Raw genomic sequence first — 27,567 nt, 5'->3', positions numbered from 1 at the left:
CGGTCTAAACTGGAAGCGCCTGTTGATGCGCGTCTATCGCGTAATAAACGGGTGTCCCATTCCATTTTGCGATGCACGCCCTGGTGCTACTATTTGGACCGAAAAATATAAATATCTATGTTTATTAAGAAAGGGAATCACAATAAAATTTAACAACTCTTAACAATTCTGTTACATTAACAATCCATTGGAAATTAGAAATGCAGTTCTAATTGGATTTAGTGTCCTCGACAGCCTGTTACCAAACAATTCGATGATTTCACATTTTAATAGAACAGATTCTTGCAAATAGGTGTTTACACACTTTTTAATTATGATATTTTACTAATTAATATTTGTTTCAATTAATATTTTTTAATAAATAAAATCCTTTTTTTTTTAAATACCACTTATTACAACAAAACTCATAATGCGTATCTTTAACTAAACATTGTCATATCAACAACCATCCAGCAATTAATCTTATATAAGTTCCACAAGCCTCAGTACACATCACACTTAAAAAGTAATGATTCAGTTCAGTATGTTTTTTTATCCACTAAAACAACCGGCTGATAAGAGTCATTCATCCAGGAAATGTAAGCGCAGCATAGTTCTAGCGGGAAGACTAGCCGCTTTACATCATCGCATCATTAACTGGGTAATTCCCAACCAATCACCTGTAAGCCGTTGCTTTATAAGTCTGCTCACAATCTATCGCATTGATGTTTCAGTGTGCTAACACGGCAGTTGAGTCCCGTCCTGCACGGGGGTAGGCTCCTCGCCCCTGCCTCCTATTTCCGGCAGGATATGACAGTTACGAGTACAACTTCTTCGGACCGCCAGCAGGGCCTACGCCAAAGAGAGACATTACTTTTCTGTTTTATATTAATCAGATAAATGTCATCTTAAATCTCACTCAAGTCTGCAAGTCTTCCTGATAGAAGTAGCGCTGTTGTTCAGTGTAGATTGCAAAGGATCGACTCATAAGATTCATTTGTTTGGGAATTGGGCTACACCGATTGCACTGTATGTTGTGTGCTGTACTGTAGTTTCAAAAGAATCGTTTAGTTCGGAATCAGACTAAACTGGTCGCATTGTATGTTTCATTCTATAGAATCCAAATAATCGACTACACTTGGTTGCGCTCTATTTTACTATGTAGATTCAAAAGAATCGACTCATGTTGATTTATTTGGGAATCAGACCACACTGGTCATGCTGTACGTTTTACACTGCCGATTCAAATGAATCAGGTCAAAAGAGTCGTTTGTTCGTGAATCACAATACACTGGTTGTGCTGTAAGTTTTGTGCTAAAGAGTCAAATGAAATGGCTCAAAAGAGTCATTTGTTCGAGAATCAGGCTACACTGGTTGCGCTGTAGATTAAAATGAATCGGCTCATAAGAGTCGTTTGTTTGTTTATCACAGTACACTGGTTGTACGGTATAATTCGTGCTAAAGATTGAAATGAATTAGCTCATAAGAGTAATTTGTTCTGGAATCATGCTACACTGGTTGTGCTGTATGTTTTGCACTGTAGATCATGCATTTGGGAATTACGCTACAGTGGTCACGTAGTATGTTTTGCGCTGCAGATTCAATAGACGTGTTGCAGTGTCACTGAGTGGCAGTGCAGGAAACACTCACACAGTATTTTAGCATGCGGTCCAATCCACATTGGTGAAAGAATGAACCTTAAAAAAACATTAACAGGACCAAAAGTCCTGAAAATATATATATATATATATATATATATATATATATATATATATATATATATATTTATTTTACTGAATCGCTCCCAACCCTATTGTTTATATAGCAAACCAAATTTGGATGGAGACAGCTTGTCAGTTTTAACTGCATGTGTTTGAAGCACAACTTTCTTGAATCAATATAAACATGAAATCAAAGGGTATTTCACCCCATGAATAGCACAAACACTGATACAAATTTGATTCCCTGGTAGGAAAGACAGACTCAAGGAGTTTTATTTTGGCCCAGTTTCAGTTCTGCATAGACTACTATAAATTTGCGTCTGTGGTTCACCTTTGGCTTCGGTTCACAGAGTCAGCAATTTTTTTTACATTCTGAAACGCAGCTCAGCTGTTTCATAATATATAAATAACAGCAAACAGGTTTTATTCAGCACGGTTAGCACACTTCGGATTCAAGGCTAGCTGTACAAAACGTGTCACCAAATCCGAAACACCTGCACTGCCTGTCGCCATCTTTGTGTCAATATGTGTTTTATGTCGGGTGGCCCTTTTAGATAAACAGGTGTTGCCCCTTGAATTACTAGCAGACATTTCCCATGTCATACATTGCTTTTAACAAGATATCTTTTAAGATCAGCAATAAAATTGTGGATGTTTGACATAGAAACATGTTGAGTTGTATATTTGACGGAAAGGTTTTGAGGTTGACATTCTTGAAATTGTACACCAATACAACTGTGTGTATTAATTTACTCTCATTCAGTCCTTTAAACTCAGCCAAACAGGTTTAACAGCATTAGTCAACACATAAAAGGGTGAATCTCATGAGAACATGTACCGATCACATTTCACTCCAAAATCAAAAGATAAAATAAGAACTTATATTTGCATAAGCAAAATGAAGAATATTTTAGGATTGTTAAGATTTATTTGTATTTTTTGCATTTTGACAATAATTTCTTGACAATTCAAGCACTTCAACAATTCAAGGTTTCCCATTATTCTCAACAGTGACTGACATTAGATCCTATTTACTGTAATACTCTAAATCTAAAATGTAAATAGAGTTTTTTTCACATTTGAAACCTGGAAATATCAGGGAATTTTAAAATTGTGTAGTCCAGTCCTAGAAAATTCATGTATTTTTTATTATTTAACAAAAATGTTTCTATTTGTTAACATTAGCAAATGCATTAGGTTTCATATCATTTATTTCAACAGCATTTATTAATCTTGGTTTATGTTATTTAATGAAAATGCAATTGATCGTTGTTAGTTTGGTAGTTCATAACGCATTAACTAATGTTAATGTATACGTCTTTTATTCTTAAAATGTATTGGTATACAGTATGTTATAATTAACCAATTGTCATTAACCAAAAGTCCTGTAAATTGATTGTTTATAGTTGGTTCATTCTAAATAATGTAGTTTACCAATATTAATGAATACAATCTTACTGTAAAGTGTTATCAAATTTGTTTAGTGAATAATTTGTTTTTTTAGTGATGCTATGCTGTAAAAAATGTGGTAGTCGCGCTTTCCTTTTCTCACTGCTGATTCAAATTAATCACCTCATAAGAGTCATTCGTTTGGGAATTGTGCTACACTGGCAGTATTGCAGTGTCACTGAGTGGCAGTGCAGGAAACACTGTCATAGTGTTTTAGATTGTTTTGTTTTTTGTTAATCAATTGCATCATAATTCGTCCAAGCGATCAAATAACAAATTTTTTTTTTTAATCAAAAATGACTAAAAGTTGTTGAAAAATCATGGAACTTTGTTGATCAAAAAGTGTGGGAACCTTGATTACAGTAAAAATACTGTAAAACATTTTTTTTTTCATATTTAAAAATCAGCATAGGTTAAAGGCATTACATCAAATATTAGCATGATGTATAAATACATATAAATACATCATAAATGATACATCATAATTTTTCGAACTGTACAATAATCCATGAAAAATATGTTACAATGCAAAAAAATTCTGTTTTTCTTCTGATTTTGGGGTGAAATATGAACCAGACATATTCTCGACAGGTTTACCTATAAACAGGTGAAGTAGGAAGAGAGAGATCGAGTGAGATGTGTGTGTGTGTGTGTGTGTGTGTGTGTGTGTGTGTGTGTGTATGTGTGTGTGTGTGTGTGTGTGTGTGTGAATCTGTAACTTGAGAGTGTTTGTGACGTATGTGTGTGTGTAGAGGGGGTTGGCCTAGTGACGACCTCAGGTGTGTTTGCACGGCTCCATAACAGAGTGTTAGATTTGATCGGGGGTAGACAGATAGATTAAGATGCTTGCTGAATAAAATGTACACCCCTTAGAAAGCAGGAGCAAAATTATAGGATCAAATCGAGCAGATGAAAAGGCCCGAAGGAGATGGTGTTTTCCAGAAAACTCTAAGGATTACCAGGAAGTTAGCAGATCTTTGCCTGTCTGGACTCGTTGAATTGAAGGTAGCAATTTCTCCTTGAGCTGTTTTTCGATGTTCGTGCACACAGAAGATTGAATTACAACATGCAAGCAAACTGCAATTGGTAATGTGTGAAGGTTTTGATTCATTGACGTTTATGGGTTATCTTAAGGCACTTATGTAATAACATATATGACAATGTTAATGCTCAGACGTTGCTCTTTCAGTTATGTTTCATTTAAGTATAAACTTTGTGTTAGATGTTTCTAAAATTCTTGAGGAGAAATAAAAAGGTACAAATGAGACAGTTCAAGTATAGAGCTATATGATTGTGGATAGCAAAGCTCAGATCATTTGTTATTGGAAGAGTTTGGATTGTAGATTTGATTATCTTGAATGTTGGCACAGTTTGAGACATTGTTGAGATCTCTTCTGAAACCGTAGCATCAGTCAAATGGAAATAATGTGTAAAGCTTACTAATAACCATTTCACTGTTTGTCAGTGGGTTTGTTTTAGTCCATGAAGTGCAGCTTGTTGTCACATGCATTTTTCACATCGGAAAATCTCTGACGAGCTAATCAAATGCATTTGGATACATCAAGCTGAGACTTTGTATTAAGTGATTTCGCTCACACACTACAGTTGAAGTCAGAGCTTTGCATACACTTAGGTTGAGGTCATTTTTAACCACTCCACAGATTTCACATTAGCAAACTATAGTTTTGGCAAGTCTTTTAGGACATCTACTTTGTTCTTGAGTAACTTTTACAACAATTGTTTACAGTGGTCAGAAGTTTACATACACCAAGTTAACTGTGCCTTTAAGCAGCTTGGAAAATTCCAGAAAATTATGTCAAGCCTTAGGCAATAAGCTTCTGATAGTCTAATCGGAGTCAACTGGAGGTGTACCTGTGGATGTATTTTAAGTCCTACCTTCAAACTCAGTGCCTCTGTGCTTGACGTCATGGGAAAATCAAAAGAAATCAACCAAGACCTCAGAAAAAAAATAATTGTGGACCTCCACAATTCTAGTTCATCCATCGTACCGCTCAGGAAGGAGACTCATTCTGTCTCCTAGAGATGAATGTAGTTTGGGGTGAAAAGTGTAAATAAATCCCAGAACAACAGCAAAGGACCTTATGAAGATGCTGGAGGAAACTGGTAGACAAGTATCTATATCCACAGTAAAACGAGTCCTATATCGGCATAAACTGAAAGGCTGCTCAGCAAGGAAGAAACCAGTGATCCAAAACTGCCATAAAAAAGACAGATTACAGTTTGCAAGTGCACATGGGGACAAAGATCTTACTTTTTTTGGAGAAATGTCCTCTGATCTGATGAAACAAAAATTGAAATGTTTGGCCATAATAACCATCATTATGTTTGGAGGAAAAAGGGTAAGGCTTGCAAGCCGAAGAACACCATCCCAACTGTGAAGCATGGGGGTGGCAGTATCATGTTGTGGGGGTGATTTGCTGCAGGAGGGATTGGTGTACTTCACAAAATAAATGGCATCATGAGGATGGAAATTTATGTGGATATATTGAAGCAACATCAGCCAGGAAGTTAAATCTTGGTCGTAAATGGATCTTCCAAATGGACAATGACCCCAAGCATACCTCCAATGTTGTAGTAAAATGGCTTCTGGACAATAAAGTCAAGGTATTGATAGTGGCCTTCACGAAGCCCTGACCTCAATCTGATGTCTGAAGTAGTGATCGTAACTGACCTAAGACCGTGGCCGGATGAAGACATGGGAAGGGGTGGAAGTTTTAAATAAAATAAAAAAATCCCAATTTGTGCATTGGTTAAAAGCAATATGGGGCAGGCTGTGAAAACAGTGTAAAAACAGTGGTGGTGTTGTAGTGGGCTACAGCACATAACTGTTAATCAGAAGGTTGCTGGTTCGATCCCCACGGCCACCACCATTGTGTCCTTGAGCAAGGCACTTAACTCCAGGTTGCTCCGGGGGATTGTCCCTGTAATAAGTGCACTGTAAGTCGCTTTGGATAAAAGCGTCTGCCAAATGCTAATGTAAATGTAAACTTTGAGGGTGGGCTATAGACTGACCAACCAATCACAAAACAGCACAAGAAATATGTAGTGTTTTTCTATTTTTGTCATTGGCCGTAAGCAACGACACTCTCAAGAAGGGGCTGCTGCAATCCAGAGAGTCCGAGACGTTACATGAGCGAGTAAGGTAATACGAGATATTTTTGTGTAATGTACAGGTTTTTAGTGTCCATATAGAAACCTCCCGCCTGCAACTTTCACGTTTTGTCCCGCTCCTGACCGCAAAAGCCAGCAGGTGGTGGTCTGTGCAAATTTTTCAATCCCACTCCCGTAAGATTCTGTTCCTTCTATCATCTGAGAAAAAGGTGGAGTGGTGGTGGAAAATGCATAAATGTAAATGTAAAAAAAAAAAAAAAAACAGGTAGAGAGAACAAAAAGGTTTTGTTAACACTAACATTGCCAAATATCTGATTGACCTTTGGTTGCTTTCAAAGTTTTGTTTGTACCTTTCTTTAATAAAGCGTTAACATCCATATCACTAAGGGACTTTCTGCTGCATGCGTTTCCGGCATGGGAGGCGGGTGTGCTAACAAGGAGGCTAAAGGCTACAGCCTCTAGCGACAGTCGCTAGTGCACCTCTTGAGGTCAGGAGAGTGAGGTTTACACACTGCACAGATATCTACCAGCTGGCTCCCATTACACATCCATCCATCCATCCAAATTCCTATGTTCCCTAAATTACTTTACACATATAGTTTCACTGGTAAAAATATAAATACCCTTTGCTACCCTACAAAGGCCATACTCATTATCTAACATTGAAACAGAAAAATGGCTTGAATGATTTTGATGTGGATTTTGTTGTTACTGCATTTTGTCACAATGGTTTCTCTGGACTTCAGAATATGAGACAATCTCGTCTGTCACCGGACAAATCATAAGAGACCTGTTTCAGTAATAACTCAATCCACTCCATCCTTGCATTTGTCGGGCCTCTAATTTGTCTTTGTAATTTGCTTTAAGGCGGTAATTCAAATATATATAAAAGTGTATTGCGTTATTTTGTGTCTTAATAATGGTGGTAGTATACTACCTCCATTGCTTAAATCTTATGAGTCAAGTCAAATTTATTAGTATAGCACATTTCACAACAGCCATTGTTTCAAAGCAGCTGTACATGTAATTATTCCATAAGAGAAAATTAATTCATATAATGCAAATATTAGTTATGTTTAGAACTATTAGTGGTTAAAATTAGTTAACTAATTAAGTGTGTATGATAAAATACAATGTTTATAAGTTTATTTAGTTCAATATATTTTTAATATGTGGACATTTTTTAAAATATAGTTATATTGGGTAATTGACAATCTTGACAATTACCCCATGTTATGCCAATTAAAGACATCAGATTAGTAGGCTGAGTAACCCCTCCCCCATCCCAAATGCCCACCTATGATATCCCTCAGCCCACTCTAAAAAAAAAAAGCTGTCAGAAGGCGGGCCTGCCTAAGACAGGGAATGTTTTCTACGATTAAATGTCAGGAATTGTGAAAAACTGAGTTTAAATGTATTTGGCTTAGGTGTATGTAAACTTCTGACTTCAACTTGTATTGTACTTTTGGAGATAACATGTAAATGTGATGCCTTATCTGAGTGCACTTTAAATGTCAAACCCAACACAATTGCCACTGTGCATGCTCACCTCACTTTAAATGCAGCCATTGCTTGGAAATAAATTGGTTCTATCCAGTATTATATTGGCAATTATGATTAATCTGATTAAATTTTGCCATTTTGAGATTATTTTAACAGAGAAATGTTTTGAGAGTACCACAGAGCCACAGTGTTTATACTTTTCAAGGAAATTGACAGACAAATGACTTATTATTAGTTATTGTTGTCTATGCATATTCAACTGGAATATGAGTATGTATTAAGTTTTAACATGGCAGTTCAAAGATCTGCGTTTTTAATTTTGGCCTTCAAATATGAAATGTGCTAAATGTGTGCATAAATGCATTTGCAGTGTAAATTCCAGGGTTTACTTTCAGAAGATATGATGTGTTGTCATTTTCTGTCTGTGTTCTGATAGGGGGAGCCAACCCCAATGAAGACCACCTGGTACTGTCCACTAGACCTGGTAAGACTGGATCTTAAAGGTATAGTTCTAAAATGTTAATTCTGTCATCATTTGCTCACACTCATGTTCTTCCAAACATGTATGATATTCCTTCTTACATATGGAACACAAAAGGAGACATAGGCCGACTAATAGCCTATGAACGGCGAAGTTAACATTCTGCCTAAAGTCTCCTTTTGTGTTTTAAAGAAGAGAGTAAGTATGAGTTATGAACAACAATCAATGTGAGTCAGTAATAACAGAATTACAATATTTGGCTGAACTAATTCCCGAGGCCTTATAAGAAGCTTGAGTCACTTTGAATAAAGGTGTTGGCTAAAACCTTTATTTCTCTCTGGTTCAGTCCACTATGTCCGAACTGGAGGAAGACGGTATCATCTACACTGTCGTGGTGAAACATGGCTCTCCCACAAGCCCGCAGGTAAAATGCATCTGCCTCGTTCCTTTGCTGCTATGTTTTCTGTAAGTTCTTTCCTCACGTCTTTGCCCCTGTCTTTGCAGTCCACAGCAAAACGCTCCCAGAACGTCAAAGCAGGGACAGAGGAAAAGCTCGTCCTGCATCTTCTTCACTCCTTCTCCATGGGTGACTCCTCCTTCATTTCTATCTTCCTGTCCACCTATCGCACCTTTACTTCCACCCAGAGAGTGCTGGACATCCTGATTGACAGGTAGTGTCCTGTTAGGGCTTATTCACAACGAACATGTTTTTGTGCCATCCTTGCCCTTTTTCGATTGTTTTTCTATGTAATTATATGCTAGACTAACGTCTTTGGTGGGGGTTTTTTTCAGCGTTTTATGCTGGAGCATTTGTTTTTAGATGCCGTGTCAGGTTTACAAAGAACGGCAACTTTTAAAAGCGCATCACAAGACACCTGCTTTCTCTTAGGAGCAATTCACTCTGAACATATTTTTTCATCTGCTATATTCTTAATTGTTTTACAATGCAAATATTAGAGACGTGTCTTTGACCGTTGTGGTGCATCTCACTGTCTTGTGCAGGAGTGCTGGGTTAGGTTTCTTCATCTTTTAAAAATGCATCTCAAGCTCTGCTTTCTATTTTATTTTTCTATATTTATAGCAAAGCATCTTGCTTCTTTAGTGTAAGAACATATTCGGTTTAATCGGCCCCTTATATTCATTTAGCTGCATCTGGATTTTTTTAGCACCAGAATTCCTTTGGCTTGAACGGCCCCCTCACGCTCTGTCTCGCTTTCCAGCACAATAGCACCTTCGGTTTGAATATCCCCTTATATTTGTTGCATTGCATTTTGCTTTTTAGTGCAAGAATGGTTAATGGTCTGCACTTATATAGCGCCTTTTTAATCTTAGCGGTATTCAAAGCTCTTTACACTGCGTCTCATTAACCCATTCACACACACATTCACACACCAATGATGGCAGAGCTGCCATGCAAGGCGCTAGCCTGCCATTGGGAGCAACTTGGGGTTCAGTGTCTTGCCCAAGGACACTTCGGCACGTGGAGTTGTGTGGGCTGGGAATCAAACCACCAACCCTACGATTAGTGGACAACCGGCTCTACCACCCGAGCCACAGCCGCCCCAAATGAAAGAATGAGTTCGGTTTTAATGGCTCCTTAAATTCATTGCACCGCATCTAGATTTTGTCAGCACAACATGTGTTTGGTTTGAACAGCCTCTTATAGTTCCTATTTGTGTGCTGCATGTTGCTTTTTTAGAGCAAGAACCTGTTAGGTTTGAACAGCCCCTTATATTCATTGCATTGCGTCTTGCTTTTTTAGTGAAAGAATGTTTTCGGTAGGAAAGGCCCCTCATATTCGTTGCACTGCTTCTACATTATCTGTACATTATCACTTATTATTATGGCTCCTTGTATAATGTCTGCTAAACTGTATTTTTGACTATTACCCTAGGCCTAGGCAATCCATTTCCTACATATCTGTCCTAGTTTTATGTCTTTTGTGTTGCTCATTTTGCATTCTAAATTGTGTTCAAGCTCAGAAAATAAAAAATAAACCTGTTCAGGTTGATATGAGACCATTCTGCTTTTAATTTTGTGATAATGACTAGCTGTCTTTACATCATCTCTGACCAAATTTCCATCTGACTTTATTTTCTAGACTGGAAAATCCTCCTGGAGAGATTAAAAGTAACACTCGTCAGACGTTCAACATGTATGTTATAAGAACACTGACGTTACACATGGAGTTAAAAATGTAATTATGAGTTGCCTGTTTTACCTGTATTATGGAAGTTAAGTTAATGTCTTCTGTTCAGGGCGGTGTGTACAGTGTTCAGCACGTGGTTGAGTGACTATCCCGAGGATTTCCGTTCTCTGAGCGATCCACCCTGCCTATTGCGGTTGGCCCCGCTCCTTCCAACAGACACTCCAGGAGCTGAAATCAAAGGCCGCTTGCTGAGGATAGCTGAGGAGCTGTGTGAGAGAACGCTGCTGTCTGGCTCTCTGTCAGGTCAGGATATTCCAGAATATTTGTCCTTTTGATAAAAGCATATAGCTGCTTTTGCGGCAGACAGTGGAGGCCTTTGTGTCACTTGCAACATTGCACAGTAGACTACCCACTAGTCACCCATTCTGGATAGTGGAATAATAAAAGTGTTCTTGTACATTTTTAAATATTCATTTCTTACAGATCCTATCAAAGACGTGATCTCCCCTCCCGATCCCTCGGAGTTTGATTCCACCAGCATCCTCGGATTTCCATCAAGTGTGATTGCAGAACAGCTCACCAGGATTGAGACAGTGAGTTGACATTGGAACAGTCAGTGGCTTCTAAGTAATCTAATGAACATCTGACCTGTCAATAACATTCTCCTAACCCTCCTATGGTCTTCGGTCATTTTAGACTATAATCACTTTTGCTGATTTAATAAAAATGATTTCCTTTATCTGAGCAGTACAAGCCTTGGTGACTTTTCCTCCACTTGCCATCTGAATATACCCCCAAAAATTGGGTATGATTCAAAAAGTCTAAGTGGTCATAAAAAACAAAAGTGACACCTTTTGTCTTTGTGGTCAAAATTGATCGACCATTGAAAATGAATGGGAAAGACCATAACACAGAGCATTTTTTTTAATCTGTCAAATACGATCAATAATCAGCCACAATGCAGAAAAACACACACATAAATTAAAGGGTATGACTATAAACATTCAGAGTGCAAACATTCATACCCACACACATGCACATACTTAAACACACACAAAATTGAACTGCTGAGACTATAACACGGAGCATTTTTTTTTTATTTGACAAATAAAACCAATAAATCAGCCATAATGCTAAACATACATACTCCGAAATGAGGGGATGAGACAATAACATACCCACAATGGAGAACACGTGCGCGCATGCACGCACGCACATATAGTATACCATTTTTGTGAGGAAGTTCACACTTAGATTCAGCTGCCTCACCTTCCAGACAAAACACTGTATATTTCTTTTATCGAAACAAAGACATTTTAACACAGCTCTAAGTAATAAATATGGCCTCGTCGAGCCTTGCTCGCAGTTCATTCTGTAGCAGCACCATGGTGAAACGCTTTACTGTTCAGGAGACCCTACAGCCATCTACTGGCTATTATTGTCACAACATGATTTTCAAGTCATGTTATTTTTATTTTGTTCACCAGAGGGCACCAATCTGCCTCCAATATATGTCACTTTCTAATATTTTCTTCATGTTTCAACTTATAGAAGTGTAGGTTTTTACTGGACTAAAGTTTCATAAAGTTGCTTATTTGCATATGCAAATTAATGGTGAAATTAAAAGAAATACATGTAAATAAGATCACAATAGCATAAAATCCCAGAAGAAGTGCATCATTTTATTGTTAATACTTTGGGGAAGACGAAATTGTATCATTATCATTAACATAAAAAGAAAAGGAAAAGTTACACTCTTGCTCTTTCCGGTCAAAAATGACCGGGAGGACCAAAGATAGGGCTCATTTATGAATCACATAGGAGGGTAAAATGAAATCTTTATGCTTTTCCTTAAGGAGCTGTTTCTGAAGTTGGTGCCCCACCACTGTCTGGGCTCTCTTTGGTCTCAAAGAGATAAGAAGGGAAAGGAAGGAGCATGCTGGTCGGTCAGAGCCACTATTAAGCAGTTCAATCGTTTAGCTAACGCCGTCACAGCCTCGTGTGTGTGGAACACGGGTCTAAAGAGCCAACAGAGGGCACGACTGCTGGAGAAATGGATCAGCGTTGCAGAGGTCTGTGTTGTTTACACAGTGACAGATGATGTCATCAGACAGGATAAGTGATTCACAATTGACTGTGGTTTGTCTCCTGAACAGGCCTGCAGAACGAGGAAGAACTTCTCTTCACTGTATGCGATTCTTTCAGCTCTGCAGAGTAACCCCATCCACAGACTGAGAAAGACCTGGCAGGATACAGACAGGTACTGACATTTTGTTTGGAAAACTGCTCTTTTATGCATTAAAGGAATGTTCCAGGTTAAATTTAAGATCTATGGGCATCAAGGCAGGGCGATATATTGAATGTTCCAAATATTTTCACAAAGACTGGGATTATAAAATTGAGCAAAATCATAATTTTTGTGTTATTGTAAATTCAATTTAATTGCGCTTTTTATTGGACCATTAAGTTTCCTAAATATAGTGTCATCTGACTAGTTTTGCTATCCTTCCCTGTCTTGCACATTGCAAATAAGAGCAGTTTCAAAAACGTCTCTGATTTTAATTCAACAGTAAAAGTGACAAAAGATTTGATTATTTTCTGTGAATCAGTTCAAACCATTCATTTCAGTTAAGTTCTGCTTACTAGTAAAAATGATCATTTGTTTATGTCAATAGTTATTTCGTTACTAGTGAATATGTAAATTTTAGATCGATTTCGATTTTAGATATTTGGACATCGATTTTCAATGAATTGAAAAGTAATTAAAGATTGCGTAAAAGGATTTCTTACTAGTTATAATCACATGATAGATATCTGAAATTAACATTGCTACTAGTGAAAAACAAATTTCAGATATCAAAAGTATAATTAGTATAATTAAATTATTGATATTAGGAGTAGTTCGACCAATAGTGAATAATGCTGATAACAATAACTAAGGTGGTGGAAAACAGTTTTTAAAATTGATTTATAGAATGTTAAAAAAAAGGGTATGTTATAAGCCCAAAATACACCATATTATTTTGAAATGGAGACTTAGTCCTATTAAAATGCTCTTTATGTAAGTATTTACCAAATTAAGTTTTTATAGCCTATATATTCACCAGATGAAGGGGTTTGTAAATATTTATTAGGAATAAGGTTTATTTTTCACAAGATATGACAGGGTATCTGCTGACAAGGCACGTTTTCATATCTTTTCATGCTCTCGCTTCAATTTAGAACACTTGATTGTCTAATCAAAATAACAAAATATGCATTGAAGAATAAAAATATTAATATTTGTCAATGATGAATGATTTAGATTTAATTTCGGTCTGCCGCCAATTTGATATATATTTGTACTTGTAACTATTATTGAAACGTTTATAATGTGCAAAAAGGGCTCCAGACTGCGAATAAAATGGGTTACCAAAAATAATTGATTGCACAAATAATTTAAATTCATATGCGGTTTCGTCAGATATCCTCTTGTGAGTTATTGAATACATCTTTAGAATGCCTGTGTGTCTTGCACTGCTTTTCACCTGTTGTTATGTGCTCGCAGCCATGCGTATGGAAGTAAATTCATGACTAAAGTCTTTCAAGCATTAAAGCATGTTGAATTGTTCTAATTGAAAAAAATAAATGCATTGTATTATCAGTGCTTGCATTTAAATGCATTGAATTTACAGTGCTTGGTAAGGGTCTAGACAGGGCTTCTGTGTAGGCATGGGTTCTGCAACCTGTGTGTGCCAGAGAAATATTAGTTGTCTGTTTTAGAAATAGCCAATTGATGTCCCTCGCATCTGCACACAAAATTACTTAGCCTAATTGTCAGACAAACAGCCTGTTTTATTTATCTGTCAGCTATCAAAATCTCAATCAGAAGGTGTGGCGAAGCTGTGCACCTACTGTAGCGCGTCCCGCTGAACCATTGTAGTGAAGTGCAGAGCAGTTTGTGGAATGCACTGGCTTTTAAAAATGTTTATAAAAAGATTTCAGATACATTGTCTAGGTTATTACATAACACAGATTTTTGTAGCACTGATTACTGTGTAGGCATTATGTATAATGTAGTAGGGTGACCAGTCCTGAATTGGAAGCTTTTTTGTCTCATTTCACTTATTTGTCCATTTCCTGTGGCACTAATAGGACATTATTATCACTAAAGTAGTACTTAATCTCTACAGCACGTTTCCCAAAAAGCAATCAGGTGTTGACTGCTGAAGACCAAAGCTACAGGCAGAGAGAACAGCCATGTACATTTTGATAGTTTGTTTTTTCATCTGATGATGAAAAATCAGTGGAAAGGTACGGTTCATGCCCACCCACATGTGCAAATCAAATATTTATCTATTTTCTACCCATGAACAATTCTGAAATCTATCAAAACATACACGGCTGTTCTCTCCACCTGTAGCTGTGATCTTCAGCAGTCAACACCCGAATGCATTGCACCACCTACTGGTGAGAACTTATAGCATCAGTTGGAGATTGTGCATCAGTACTCTGCTGCTTTTCCTGCGGTTCCCGGATGTAGAAGATTGAATTTCCAACCAAATTTGAACCACTGAATTTGAGGAAGCAAATTGTGTTAAGCGAAATAGAACGGGCTGAATTTTACCTGTCGAAAAATCTAGATTGTATATTCAAATGAACTGAATATTTTGGAAATTAATTTTGGAAGTTGCTTAAATATTCAATGCTTAAAAATAAAACAATATAAAAAGTTTCAGCCTCCCAAAATGCAAGCACTGTAAATACAACACATTTAAATGCAAGCACTGATAATACAATGCATTTATTTTTTCGATTAGAGCAATTCAGCATGCTTTAATGCTTCAAAGACTTAAGTCATGAATGTACATCCATACATGCGCAACAACAAACCCAGCTCGAGAGAGTCATAAACAAATGGCTCTTTTCAACTGGGTCTTTTTCATGAATCAGCAGAAAACGCTTTGAACTCAGGAGCTCAGTTTAGTAGTTTGAATGAGATTCACTTTCTCAACGAATCAGCCATCAGTGAGTTCACAATTGGGAGTGCTGACATTACAAAATAAGAGTCTTGTGTATATATCGGGCTTCTTTGTAATTAAAAGTCCCGAATTATGTACCACCTTTTTTTCTTCAGGTAATTATTGATTGTGATTGGAGTAGCAAAATAAACTGAATCTGGGATATAATTCAATTGCACTCTTGTAGTCTCTGTGTCTGGGCCACCTATTAACAGAAAGAATAAGGCAATATTTTTAAACAATTTATCTATATATGAGATCCAGCTTTTGACACTTAGGACAATTGATGGACTTAAAGGGATAGTTCACCCCAAAATGAAAATTCTCATCATTTACTCACCCTCATACCATCCCAGATGTGTATGACTTACTTCTGCAGAACACAAATTATGATTTTTAGAAGAATGTTTAAACTCTGTAGGTCCAGACAAGGCAAGTGAATGGGTGCCAAAATGTTGACGCTCCAAAAAGCACATAAAGGCATCATAGAAGTAATCAATAGGACTCCAGGGTTTTAATCCATTTCTTCAGAAGTGATATAACTGGTGTGGGTGAGAAATTCAATATCAATATTTAAGTCATTTTATGCTAGAAATTATTCTCCCTGCCCAGGAGGGTGTGATGTGCATGAAAAATGTGAATCACCAAAAAGTATTTGAAAGCTAAAGTGCAGGCAGGGAGAATTTACAGCATAAAAGGACTTCAATATTGATCTGTTTCTCACCCACACCTATCATATCACTTCTATCAACCACTGGAGTCTTATGGATTACTTTTATAGTGAGTTTTCTTAGCTTACAAATTTTGCTTGCCATTTACTTGCATTGTATGGACCTACAGAGCTGAGATAATCCTCTGAAAATCTTAAATGTGTTCAGCAGAAGAAAGTCTGACACATCTGGGGTGGCATGAGGTTGAGTAAATGATGAAAGAATTGTTATTTTTGGGTGAACTATCCCTTTAACTATTACAGAAGGTGCAAACATTAATTAAAGCTCAAGAAGGCAACACACTACTGTATGCATACTATACTTTATGTAAATATTTGTAAAGATGATTCTGAAGGTCGATACTAAATAAAACAAATGTATCTCTTATATTTGTATAAATTATGAAATAGATGTGAACATTTATGAGACAAAAGGGAAATGCAAACTTATCTTCTCAACTCTATATACTGTATATTAATCCTCTGATTAATGGGTTATCAGCTGTTTTCCTTTTCTTCGGATTTCTATCCTGTTTTTGAACAACCATCTAAATTGAGCAATTCTGTGATTTAGTGACTAAAAACAGCCATTTGGATCCTTAAAGTTTCAGTTCAGCAGCCAATGGCTCCTAAGTCATCTAGTTAGTCTGGAGCCCTGTCAAATATGTCACACTGTTTTGCAAGTATAACTATAGCACTTAAGCATTACATGCATTAGCACAAGACTGGTCAGATAAAATCTCATGTCATGACCATATAAATCTAGTAAACCCAGTAACCACATGATATCTGCACGAGAATACTAAGAAGGGACGTAAATTGGTAAATGGTCTGCACTTATATATGGCCTTTTTTAACCTTAACGGTATTCAAAGTGCTTTACACTGTGACTCATTCACCCATTCACACACACATTCACACACCAAATGATGGCAGAGCTGTCATGCAAGGTGCTAGCCTTCCATTGGGAGCAACTTGGGGTTCAGTGTCTTGCCCAAGGATACTTCGGCATGTGGAGTCATGTGGGCCAGGAATTTTATTAGGGTTTAAATTATCATCTGTGCTAATTGACAGCATCTGCGACATAGATCTTCAGTTGTATTTAACCTGGAATATTACTTTAATCAACAAAGTCAGGGCACAATTACTTCAATTTAAAGTGAATGCATTGAAATTTAAGAAGAAATTACATTTTACAAGAATGTTGCGTCATTGCTGATGACTTTTTTACTCAAAAAATTACTTAAAACCATATCTTCTGTGCCGACAGAGAAGCTTTACGGAGGTATGAAGAACTTTCTAATATCTTCTCTGAGAAAGATAACTACTCCCAGAGCCGCGAGCTACTCAAAGAGGTCAGTTACAGTACATACAAAGCAGCCAATACAAACGGCCTTACACATGTTATTAGAGATGCATGCGGATGCGATTATTGGAAAATGTCGAGCCAATCAATTGCCTCACTGTGTAGAATTCTGATTGGATGTGCTTATTGATGCCTCCATAAATATGCACACCATATACAGCTTCCTGTAATAAAAACCCTGTCATTTTGCAGGAGGGAAATTCCAAATTTGCAAACCATGATGCTAAAAATAACAACAGAAGATTCACTGGGGTGAGCATTTTATATAATGTGAACAATGTTGTATTTTTGTTAATATTGTCATTTTTGAATTATAATTTTTAAAACAGTGGTTCTTAACTGGTTTGCAGACTTGCTCTGCTAGGGTCACCAACAGCAGGGAAATGTTAATGTTAAATGCAAATAATAATGCAATTAACCGCATAATCGTGCATAGTTATATAACATTTAGCCCATTGTTTGTTCCATGTGTTTCATAAATCACACTTATAATGTTGCATTAAAAAAAAAATTAAAAAACAAAGCATGTTAATTTGCATGTTCTTGCATGAAATTTGCATTTCATGGTTATTTTTATAAACAATGTTTGATTTTATATACATTTTTGCTAACTTATGTGCTATAAACTATTTTGGTAATGCAATTTTGGTCACCGATTGATGTCCAATGTACAATCCGGATCCTGAAACAAAACCAGTTGAGAACTACTGATTTATATCTACTATAAACAAATACCTGTATAATAATTAATGCTGTTTTTCCACTTGTAGTCCTGTGCTCAAGGCACTGTGCCATACCTGGGCATCTTCCTCAGAGATCTCACAATGCTGGACACTGCAGTAAAAGACAGACTTGAGGTGATATATTCTTTACATCCTGCATGAGACACAATTTAGAGAACTAGCTAAAAATATATCAGCATGTATCAGCACTGCAGACTGTGAAGTATAAAAATAGCAGTGGTTTCACAATGTTTGTCAAATTACATCTGACAGAAGACATGCCAAAATTACAAAAAGAAAACTATATTTGAACTTTGTAGTGGACGAAGTCAAGTCATATTCTAAACCAAAATGTACTTTGTGTCTTATAGAATGACTACATTAACTTTGATAAAAGACGACGGGTGAGTTTCACAGTTATTACCTACTTGATATTTGTTGTATTGATTAATTTGCTTGCTATCTATCCATCCATCCATCCATCCATCCATCCATCTATCTGTACTAAGATGCAATCTTTGGGGGGTATTTTGATCTTTAGTATGGGGGTACCCCACCCCTTTAGACATGGCCATGATTCACATCACATTTTCTCATTTTTAGGAGTTTGAGGTTATTGCTCAAATTCGGCTCCTTCAGTCCTCGTGTAAAAACAGCATTTTCAGGACGGACGGGACATTTGTTCAGTGGTATCACAGCGTACCCACTCTGCGTGAAGAGGAAAGGTCAGCTGTGTTTCTGTGACTTTATTCAAAAAGTCTTACATACTGTATGCTATTTAATAAATTGTCCATGTGTTTTGCTATAGCTACAAGCTGTCCAATCAAATTGAAGCAATGGGTGAGCCGAGTCCTGGGCGTGGCATGAACCCCACAGTGATCATCACACAGTGTCCAGAGTAAGAATGTCACATTCTGTTTACAACTGTCTATTGGAGTACTTGATTCTGATTGGACAAACGTGGCGTTCTGCCGCTAAACTGTATGGATCCTTTATACAGACTATGATGACGCATAATAAAATTTTAGCCAAGGGAGTGCAGTATATTTGGCATCTTTCTATATATATATATATATACACTGGTTTACTTTGGCGTTCCAAACCCAAAATTGTGAAAAGTGCAGTCAGTGTACTTGGACTTCAGAGACTTATGAACATGTCTGATGTACAGTATAAATGTTGTGTGGTTGTTAAATGAGGGATAATTTAGAGTCCGCCATTTATTATCGCAACATAAACCCTGACAAAACCCCAGAGGGGTGTTGTATCACTTTGAAGCTGTTTATTTTGAGACAGTGCACCAATATACAATAGACCGTTTTATAATCCTGTAGAAGTTGTATAAGGCTGTAGGGTTTGATTGGTCTTTGATTAGCCTATTTATTTTTCTAGCCTATCCAAACAATGCATGATTTGATGGTTAATTGCATTTCATCATTTGCATTTAGCATTGTTTTTTCCTTGCTGTCTGCGAAACTGCGACACTATCAGAACTGAGTTCAATCTGCATTATCAGTAAATTCTGGATCCCAGAAAATCCAGGGATCATATTTACTTTTGTAATGATTCAAATTACTACCTTCGGGTAATTTCCTGTTTCTTGGCTATTCTGAGGATCAGTCCCTAACATGCACACACAAACTATCCGTTCATGATCTCTTAAGTGCCGTGAGCATGTGCAGTTTTCATTTAAGCAGTACAAAGACACACTATTGAATTTGAAGTGAATTTTTCTGCTTATGGTCTGCAGTTAATGTCTTAGTGTGGACTACAAAGCCACTGCTTTCTGAGCTTTTTATTTATACACTAGGTGAGGTGTTTTTAACCTTTCAGGACATGTAATGTTACAATATGAGCACAAGTCCCCCACCAACCCCATCTCAACCCAAAATCCATTGTGAAAGAAAAGTGCATTAACACAATTGATGTACTATTTAAATAATATAACTAAGTTTATATGCAGACTGATACATAAAATATGTCGAACTTAGATTACTGAATTCAGTGTGACAGTTGAGCTTGTTTCTGAGAACATGTTATGACAATCAGTGGTTCAATATCTGCTACATAGCTAGTCGTAACTCCTCCACAACTGTCAATAAACATAGGCGGTACTTGTTTTTTAAGTATTGAAAACATGAAAACAATCTCTTTGGTGGATGGGTTCAAAACACTCTGGTCTGTTTTTTATGTTACAGTCCATTCAGAATCATTACTGTAAATGGCACATATCAAGGAGCTGGCCGACAGAATATAGTTTATTTAAATGGTATTGTTGTGTTCTTGTGTTTGCAGCGCTCTCTCTGCAGTGGCACACACGGCAATAGATGCTGATAGTATATTTGACTTCCCTTCTCCTGTCAATCACCTACTCTCAAAGCTTTGCAAGGTAAGGGCAATTAAAGAGCATTATTTTGATTACATCACAGTAATAGCCCTTTAAATGTCTGACTTCCACACTGTTATCAGCAACTTTGCTAAATGTATTAATTGAGGGTTTATAGCATTTTAAATATATTTTTTTTAATTGATCCACTCCGCACATCTCGTCTATGCACTTTACATGATTGTTGGGAACAACTAATTATTCAATCCAGGATCCAATTGGATCATTTTAACTCTAAATATGACTAAATATGTTATTTGTGTTCCATAAAAAATTGGTAAACCGTATATGGTGACAGAATTACCATTTTTGCCTTAACTATTCCTGTAAGAATATTTTAATATTAATTATTAACTCTAAGCCTTGGGATTCCAGCATGTGAAATCACCCTCCGTTTCATGTCTGGATGTTGATTCGTCTCCACCACCAACCAATGATGGCACACCTTCTGTACTAACCACGCCCACTTCACCAGTCAAATCCCATCGCCGGTCTGTCTCCTGTGGCAACAACCCCATCAATAACAAAGCAGAGGCAGGACCTGATATGAGAATCGTCAGGATACGGATGGATTTACAAGATGGCAATTTATATCGAAGCATTTTGGTAGTCTAACACACAAAAAAACATGAAATTCCCAAATGAGCACCATGCTTGTGTACTTGCGAAAGAGAGGTTTTCTGTACTTTCCTTTAAAATGGCTGTTTTTAACTGCAACATCCAGAGATACATCAGAAGATCTTTGACACTTCATGTCAGTTACTATTTTAATATAGATTCATTATTTTACTTTTTGTTCTAATGTATACTCTGTTTTCTTGTGTCAACACAGGTGACTAGTAATGATAAAACACCTACTGTAATCAGTTCTGCATTAGAGAAGCACAACCAGAATGCAAAAGAAGCCTCCAAATATGAGCTGATACAACTGCTGCCGGATGGGAAAGGTGATGGACCACGTCCTAAAATTAGATAGCTTATATATATATATATATATATATAAGCTAAGCTATGTGTGTACACACATTGGCGGCCAAAAGTTTGGAAAAATTTACAGATTTTGATCTTATGGAAAGAATTTGGTACTTTTATTCGCCAAAGTGGCATTCAACTGATCACAATATATAGTCAGGACATTAATAACGTGAAAAATTACAACTTCTTAAACTACTACAAAGAGTTCTCATCAAAAAATCCTCCACATGCAGCAATGACAGCTTTGCAGATCCTTGACATTCCAGCTGTCAGTTTGTCCAGATACTCAGGTGATATTTAACCCCACACTTCCTGTAGCACTTGCCATAGATGTGACTGTCTTGTCGGGCACTTCTAATGCACCTTATAGTCTAACTGATCCCACAAAAGCTCAATGGGGTTAAGATCCATAACACTCTTTTCCAATTATCTGTTGTCCAATGTCTGTGTTTCTTTTCCCACTCAACCTTTTCTTTTTATTGTTCCGTTTCAAAAGTGGCTTTTTCTTTGCAATTCTTCCCATAAGTCCTGCAGCCCTGAGTCTTCTCTTTACTGTTGTACATGAAACTGGTGTTGAGCAGGTAGAATTCAATGATGCTGTCAGCTGAGGACATGTGAGGCATCTATTTCTTAAACTAGAGACTCTGATGCACTTATCAAGTCAAGTGGTTTTTATTGTGGTTCAACCATATACTGTACAGTATACAGTGAAACGCTACATAAAAAAACATAGGACCAACACAGAAGCACAAAAGACTACACAGACTAAATAACATACTTACATAAAATGTATGTGCAAACGTGTGGGAAATCCAAAATGCTGGTTGCTTTGCGGATGCTGGTTGCTCTTGTTTAGTTGTATCTGGGCCTTCTACATCTCTTTCTGTCCTTGTTAGAGCCAGTTGTCCTTTGTCTTTGAAGACCGTAGTGTACAGCTTTGTATGAAATATGTTTTGGCAATTTTAAGCATTGTATAGCCTTCATTCCTCAAAATAATGATTGACTGACGAGTTTCTAGAAAAAGCGGTTTCTTTTTTTGGCATTTTTGACCTAATATTGACCTTAAGACATGCCAGTCCATTGCATACTGTTGCAACTCAAAAACAAACACAAATAGCTTTCAACTGTGTTTGATATAATGGCAAGTGGTTTTCTAGTACAAAATTAGCAATTTAGCATGATTACTCAAGGATAAGGTGTTGGAGTGATGGCTACTGGAAATTTTTGATCAAAAATGAAATTTCTCAAATAGTGATGTTGTTTTTTACATCAGTAATGTCCTGACTATACTTTGTGATCAGTTGAATGCCAATTTGGTGAATGGTACCAATTTCCTTCCCAAACAGCAAAATCTGAACATTATTCCATTTTGGCTGCCAGTGTATATGTAAATATATGTATAAATGAATATATATGTATATACACACACACACACACACACACACACACACACACCTGCCTAATGTTGTGAAGGTCCCCCTTGTGTAGGGTGACCAGATTCGTGCTTATGGTAAACGGGACAGCCTCCTTTCAGCAAAAATGAAATTGACGTATCCTTACCTAGGCGCAGATCAATGCGAAGTAGAGGGTGCATCCACGTCTGTAACAGTCACCCTGTACTTTTTGCTGGCAGCAATTTTTCTGTGTGCACTTGTCTTTCAAGAGTTTATCATAAAATGCAGAGCAGTCCCATCCAAATTTAAGATGTACATTAAGATGATTGGATAGTTTAATCCAATCATGTACTGCAAATAACATGGTGTGATTTTATTGATTTTACATGCTGTATCCTTGGCAAACTTTGATTAGAATACTCACGTGACTGAGAAAGCCACATAGGCGAAAGAGAAATTTTAGGAAATACGGGACAAAATATTTTTTTTTCAGAATAAGTCGAAACACTACAAAAAGTGCTTAAATACGGGACTGTCCCAGGAAAAATTTGACGTCTGGCCACCCTACCCTTGTGCCGCCAAAACAGCGCCAACCCGCATCTCAGAATAACATTCTGAGATACTATTTTTCTCACCACAATTGTACAGAGTGTTTATATGAGTTACCATAGACTTCATCAGTTCAAACCAGTCTGGCCATTTTCTGTTGACCTCTCGCAAAAAAAGCATTTCCATCTGCAGAACTGCCGCTCACTGGATGTTTTATGTTTCTGGTAAATTCTAGAGACTAATTCTAGAGACTGTTGTGCATGAAAATACCAGGAGATCAGCATTTACAGAAATACTCAAACCCGCCGTCTGGCACAAACAATAATCCATGTGATTATCTAATCAGCCAATTGTGTGACAACAGTGCAGTGCATAAAATCATGCAGATACGGGTCAGTAGCACCAATTAATGTTCACATCAGAATGTGGAATTTTTTTTATCTCAGTCATTTGAACCGTGGCATGATTGTTGGTGCCAGATGGGCTGGTTTGAGTATTTCTGTAACTGCTGATCTCCTGGGATTTTTATGCAAATCAGTCTCTAGAATTAACTCCGAATGGTGCCAAAAACAAAAAACATCCAGTGAGTGGCCGTTTTGTGGACAAAAATGCCTTGGAGATGGGAGAGGTCAACAGAGAATGGCCAGACTTGTTCAAACTGACAAAGTCTACGGTATCTCAGATAACCGCTCTTACAAGTGTGGTGAGAAGAATATTGTTGGTACTGTTTTGTTTGCACGAGGGGGACCTACGTAATATTAGGCAGGTGGTTTTAATGTCGTGGCTGATTGGTGCATATGTGTATATTATACAAGTTGTGTAAAAGTTAGGAAATTGTATATTTTACATATATACTATGACAATATCAGATGAGAATGCAATGTATTCGAGTTGTTTCAAACATGCCATAATAGTTTATCTAACACATCTAATAGTTCAAAATAAAACAAAATTAAAACTTGGGATTTGTTGCTGTAATGCTTATTTAAAAAAAAATTACAAGTCAAAGTGTTCCCTATATGTGGTAAGTGCATACAATTTTATTTTGCTTAATACCTTTTTTTATTTTATATATAAAAGTCAAGGTAACAAACTTACATGAAATTGTTCTATGGTTGTGTAATGAATATTTGTCTCTTACTTTCCCCATCAGAGTTAATAATACCACCCACAGGAAACGTCTTTTACGCCATGTCATCAGCTAGTGTGGACTTCCTATTAAAAAGGCGAGGAGGAATCACACCAACGGGGTCTCCATCTCTTGGCAACGAAACCAGCGCAACCTTTCCACGAATCAAAGCCAAGGGCCGAAGATTAGTGCGGACACTTTTTTAAAAAGAAAACAGAATATTCAAGTCCAAGTACTTTCAAAAGAAAAGACACAATATATTTTATTTGGAGCACTGTGATAAGATACTCTGTTAAAGGAGATGAACATTTTCATAATTTACTCATCCTCACCAAATTTTACTTGCTTCATAAAAGGAGATCCCAAGCCCATTTGATATGCTTGCTTCATAAAAGGAGATCAGTGACCATTCAGTGGCCTCAGTCACCATTCACTTACATTGCACATTTTTCCATACAGTGAAAGAGAATGGTGAATAAGGCTGTCAGTCCTTTGAGCTCCACTGAAGAAAGTAATATGGGTTTGGAACAACATGAGGGTGAGTAAATAACATTTTCATATTTGGATGAACTGCCCCTTTAAAGTATTTTTCTGTTAGTCCTAATATTGGTGTATTTTGATTGAAAGCTTGAAATGGCTCTAAGATGTTAGCAAAATGTTGCACTATTTTTGCATTTAAGTGTCGAGTACCCATCGCTGATGCCAGCATTTCCTGGACTCCCCTGTCTACCTCTACAGCTATTAGTCCATTGATTACAGCATTTTAGTTTAGAAACTGCATTATTAATGAACATAAAACTAAGATAGAGCAGCTAAAATCCAAACATAATAAACACTTAAAGAAGGTACTTACACCTGTATAAACATTTCAAACACTGAGCTCTTCTTTATGGGCTACTGAAATGTAAAAGTTACTGAAAACTGCCCAACTACCTAAAAATTAGCTACAAAACAATATATATAAAACACTGCCACTGTCTAATATCTTCAAGTATGCAAACTGGTAGTGTACACTCTCATTGTATATTTGAACAGAATTAATCATTTTAGTGGTAAAATACAATCTTTCAAAACCTAGTGAGCTGCTTTGCTGTCTACATAGTCAGTTGCCTTCTAAATGGACATTCAGAGGGACAACACTCTTGAGCTAAAAAAGCTAGATGCAGTGCAACATATAGAACAGAAAGGCAAGAACGCAGAGTGGCTAAGAATAGTGAGATGCGGCACGGTAGTCAAAAGATGTTTGTCTAGTTTACGTTTACATAGAAAAACAGTGCAGACGGGTACAAAACTATGTTCGGTTGAACGACCCTAAAGTTTCTCAATTTCATTCTACCTGAAATGGAACCTCATGACTGATTTGGAACACTCTACATTACACTCTAATAAGCTTACTTCATAGAGCATATAAAAATAGGGTAAAATGGTCCATTTTTAATTAGATGGGTTAATTTTTATGGTTTGACGTTAGCATTTTGCTAAGCTCACGATGTGATATTCTAATAAGCATTAAAATCTTTAGTGCATCTAAATATTGCTTAAAATTGCCATTTTGTTTATTAAATTGGTGCATTTTAAGAGAGTTTGGCCTTAGCATGTTGCTAACATAAAATCTAAATATTGCTTAAAATGGTCATTTTGTTTATTAAATTGGTGCATTTTAATAGAGTTTGACCTTAGCATGTTGCCAAGCTCATGATGTGATACTCTAATCAACATAAAAATCCATAGCACATTATCCCGCATATAAATATTGCATAAAATTGCGTAAATTTGTAATCAGATGTGTTCATTTCAATAGAGTTTGAAGTTAGCATATTGCTAAGCTACATCACGATACCAGTGACAATTTAGCTCGAGACGGAGCACTTGTATTAAAATGAATGCAATAAATAGTCATTATCAATATGGCAGATATAGAAACGGATGTCCTGACTCACAGGTAAAATAACTAATCACCTTTTCGATATGGACATCGCATGTCAATCAACTCAAGAACGTGCATTAGATGCACCATCCGGGAAAACTGTTTTTTTAGCGTGATCTGAGGTAAAGAAGCACAATTTATCATACAATTGTTGTTAAACTTTACTGCATATGTTATTTGGTTGTCCTTTTTGACCAACCCTTTTGGAAATGTTGGTCTTTCCCCATTCTAGAAGATAGGAGCTGTACTTCTACAGCCTCCATCCATAGAAAATAGCTGCCCAGGAGCGTTACCAAGACGTTACCATCAAGTGGACTGACTTAAATTAAAAGGACTTTGGAAATACTCTAATAAAAATCCAAAGGGTATATAAATATCGGGTAAAATTGTCCAATTAAAAAAAAAAGGTATTAGATTGGTCCATTTTAATAATTTTATGTTAGCATGTTGCTAAGCTATGCAGGCAGCTCACTAGGTTTTGGTACAAAGCCAGAGCCAATTTCGTGTTGGATTTACTGCAGGTCACCAGGCCTCACTGTTTTCCTGAACCAAAATGAATTACTTAAAAAAAATTAAAAAAAAGGCAAAAAAAGCTGTTCTTGCGATATTATTTTTTTACCCTTAAAATGCCAGGATGCAATGATCAACCAGAAAAGAAAATGTGCAATGTTACACTTGTTTCGACCCTGATGAACCTTGCGCTCTTATACTCCTATGCTGTTGACGTCTCTATGGGATCTGAGGTATACAAGTGCTCAAAGCAAGGGAGAGGGGTGCTCTCAATTTAATTTCAGTCTTTGTTTGTGGTGACTTTGTAAAGTGCCTTAATATCAGGTGCTCTTTTGGGAATGTTGTTGTGTTGGTGTGTTGCGCAGTTAAGCATGCTGTGGCTTTGGTCCTGTACCGTCAGATCTGTGTTCTGACATGTTTATGCACTACATACCTCCTATTCTTGTAATAAACTTTAATTTTGATACAACTGACAGCTTTCAGACC

General features: G+C 36.9%; 1 protein-coding gene across 4 annotated transcripts in view; it reads left to right on the top strand.

Moving 5' to 3' along the window:
- LOC127657475 (ral guanine nucleotide dissociation stimulator-like) overlaps nucleotides 1-27,540 on the top strand; it is a 38,339-nt gene extending 10,799 nt beyond the window's left edge. For 2 of the 4 annotated variants that reach the window (XM_052146280.1, XM_052146282.1), the window contains exons 3-20: nucleotides 8,221-8,268; nucleotides 8,612-8,689; nucleotides 8,770-8,936; nucleotides 10,367-10,420; nucleotides 10,524-10,717; nucleotides 10,898-11,007; nucleotides 12,271-12,486; nucleotides 12,571-12,674; nucleotides 17,394-17,478; nucleotides 17,682-17,741; nucleotides 18,260-18,346; nucleotides 18,583-18,615; nucleotides 18,815-18,936; nucleotides 19,020-19,109; nucleotides 20,507-20,600; nucleotides 20,973-21,203; nucleotides 21,430-21,544; nucleotides 24,669-27,540. In XM_052146280.1, coding sequence (XP_052002240.1) covers nucleotides 8,221-8,268; nucleotides 8,612-8,689; nucleotides 8,770-8,936; nucleotides 10,367-10,420; nucleotides 10,524-10,717; nucleotides 10,898-11,007; nucleotides 12,271-12,486; nucleotides 12,571-12,674; nucleotides 17,394-17,478; nucleotides 17,682-17,741; nucleotides 18,260-18,346; nucleotides 18,583-18,615; nucleotides 18,815-18,936; nucleotides 19,020-19,109; nucleotides 20,507-20,600; nucleotides 20,973-21,203; nucleotides 21,430-21,544; nucleotides 24,669-24,850 — 2,070 coding nt within the window. In that variant the 3' untranslated portion in view covers nucleotides 24,851-27,540. Of the gene's footprint in view, nucleotides 1-3,648; nucleotides 4,236-8,220; nucleotides 8,269-8,611; nucleotides 8,690-8,769; nucleotides 8,937-10,366; nucleotides 10,421-10,523; nucleotides 10,718-10,897; nucleotides 11,008-12,270; nucleotides 12,487-12,570; nucleotides 12,675-17,393; nucleotides 17,479-17,681; nucleotides 17,742-18,259; nucleotides 18,347-18,582; nucleotides 18,616-18,814; nucleotides 18,937-19,019; nucleotides 19,110-20,506; nucleotides 20,601-20,972; nucleotides 21,204-21,429; nucleotides 21,545-24,668 lie in introns of those variants that run through there. The other 2 variants (XM_052146283.1, XM_052146284.1) reach the window with 2 other exon arrangements.
- Nucleotides 27,541-27,567: the final 27 nt, after the last annotated feature.

Source organism: Xyrauchen texanus, chromosome 17 (genome assembly GCF_025860055.1).
Source record: "Xyrauchen texanus isolate HMW12.3.18 chromosome 17, RBS_HiC_50CHRs, whole genome shotgun sequence".
In the NCBI taxonomy this organism is placed as follows: domain Eukaryota; kingdom Metazoa; phylum Chordata; class Actinopteri; order Cypriniformes; family Catostomidae; genus Xyrauchen; species Xyrauchen texanus.
Note: the sequence above shows the minus strand (reverse complement) of the source record. Positions and strands in the feature narration are given on the sequence as shown.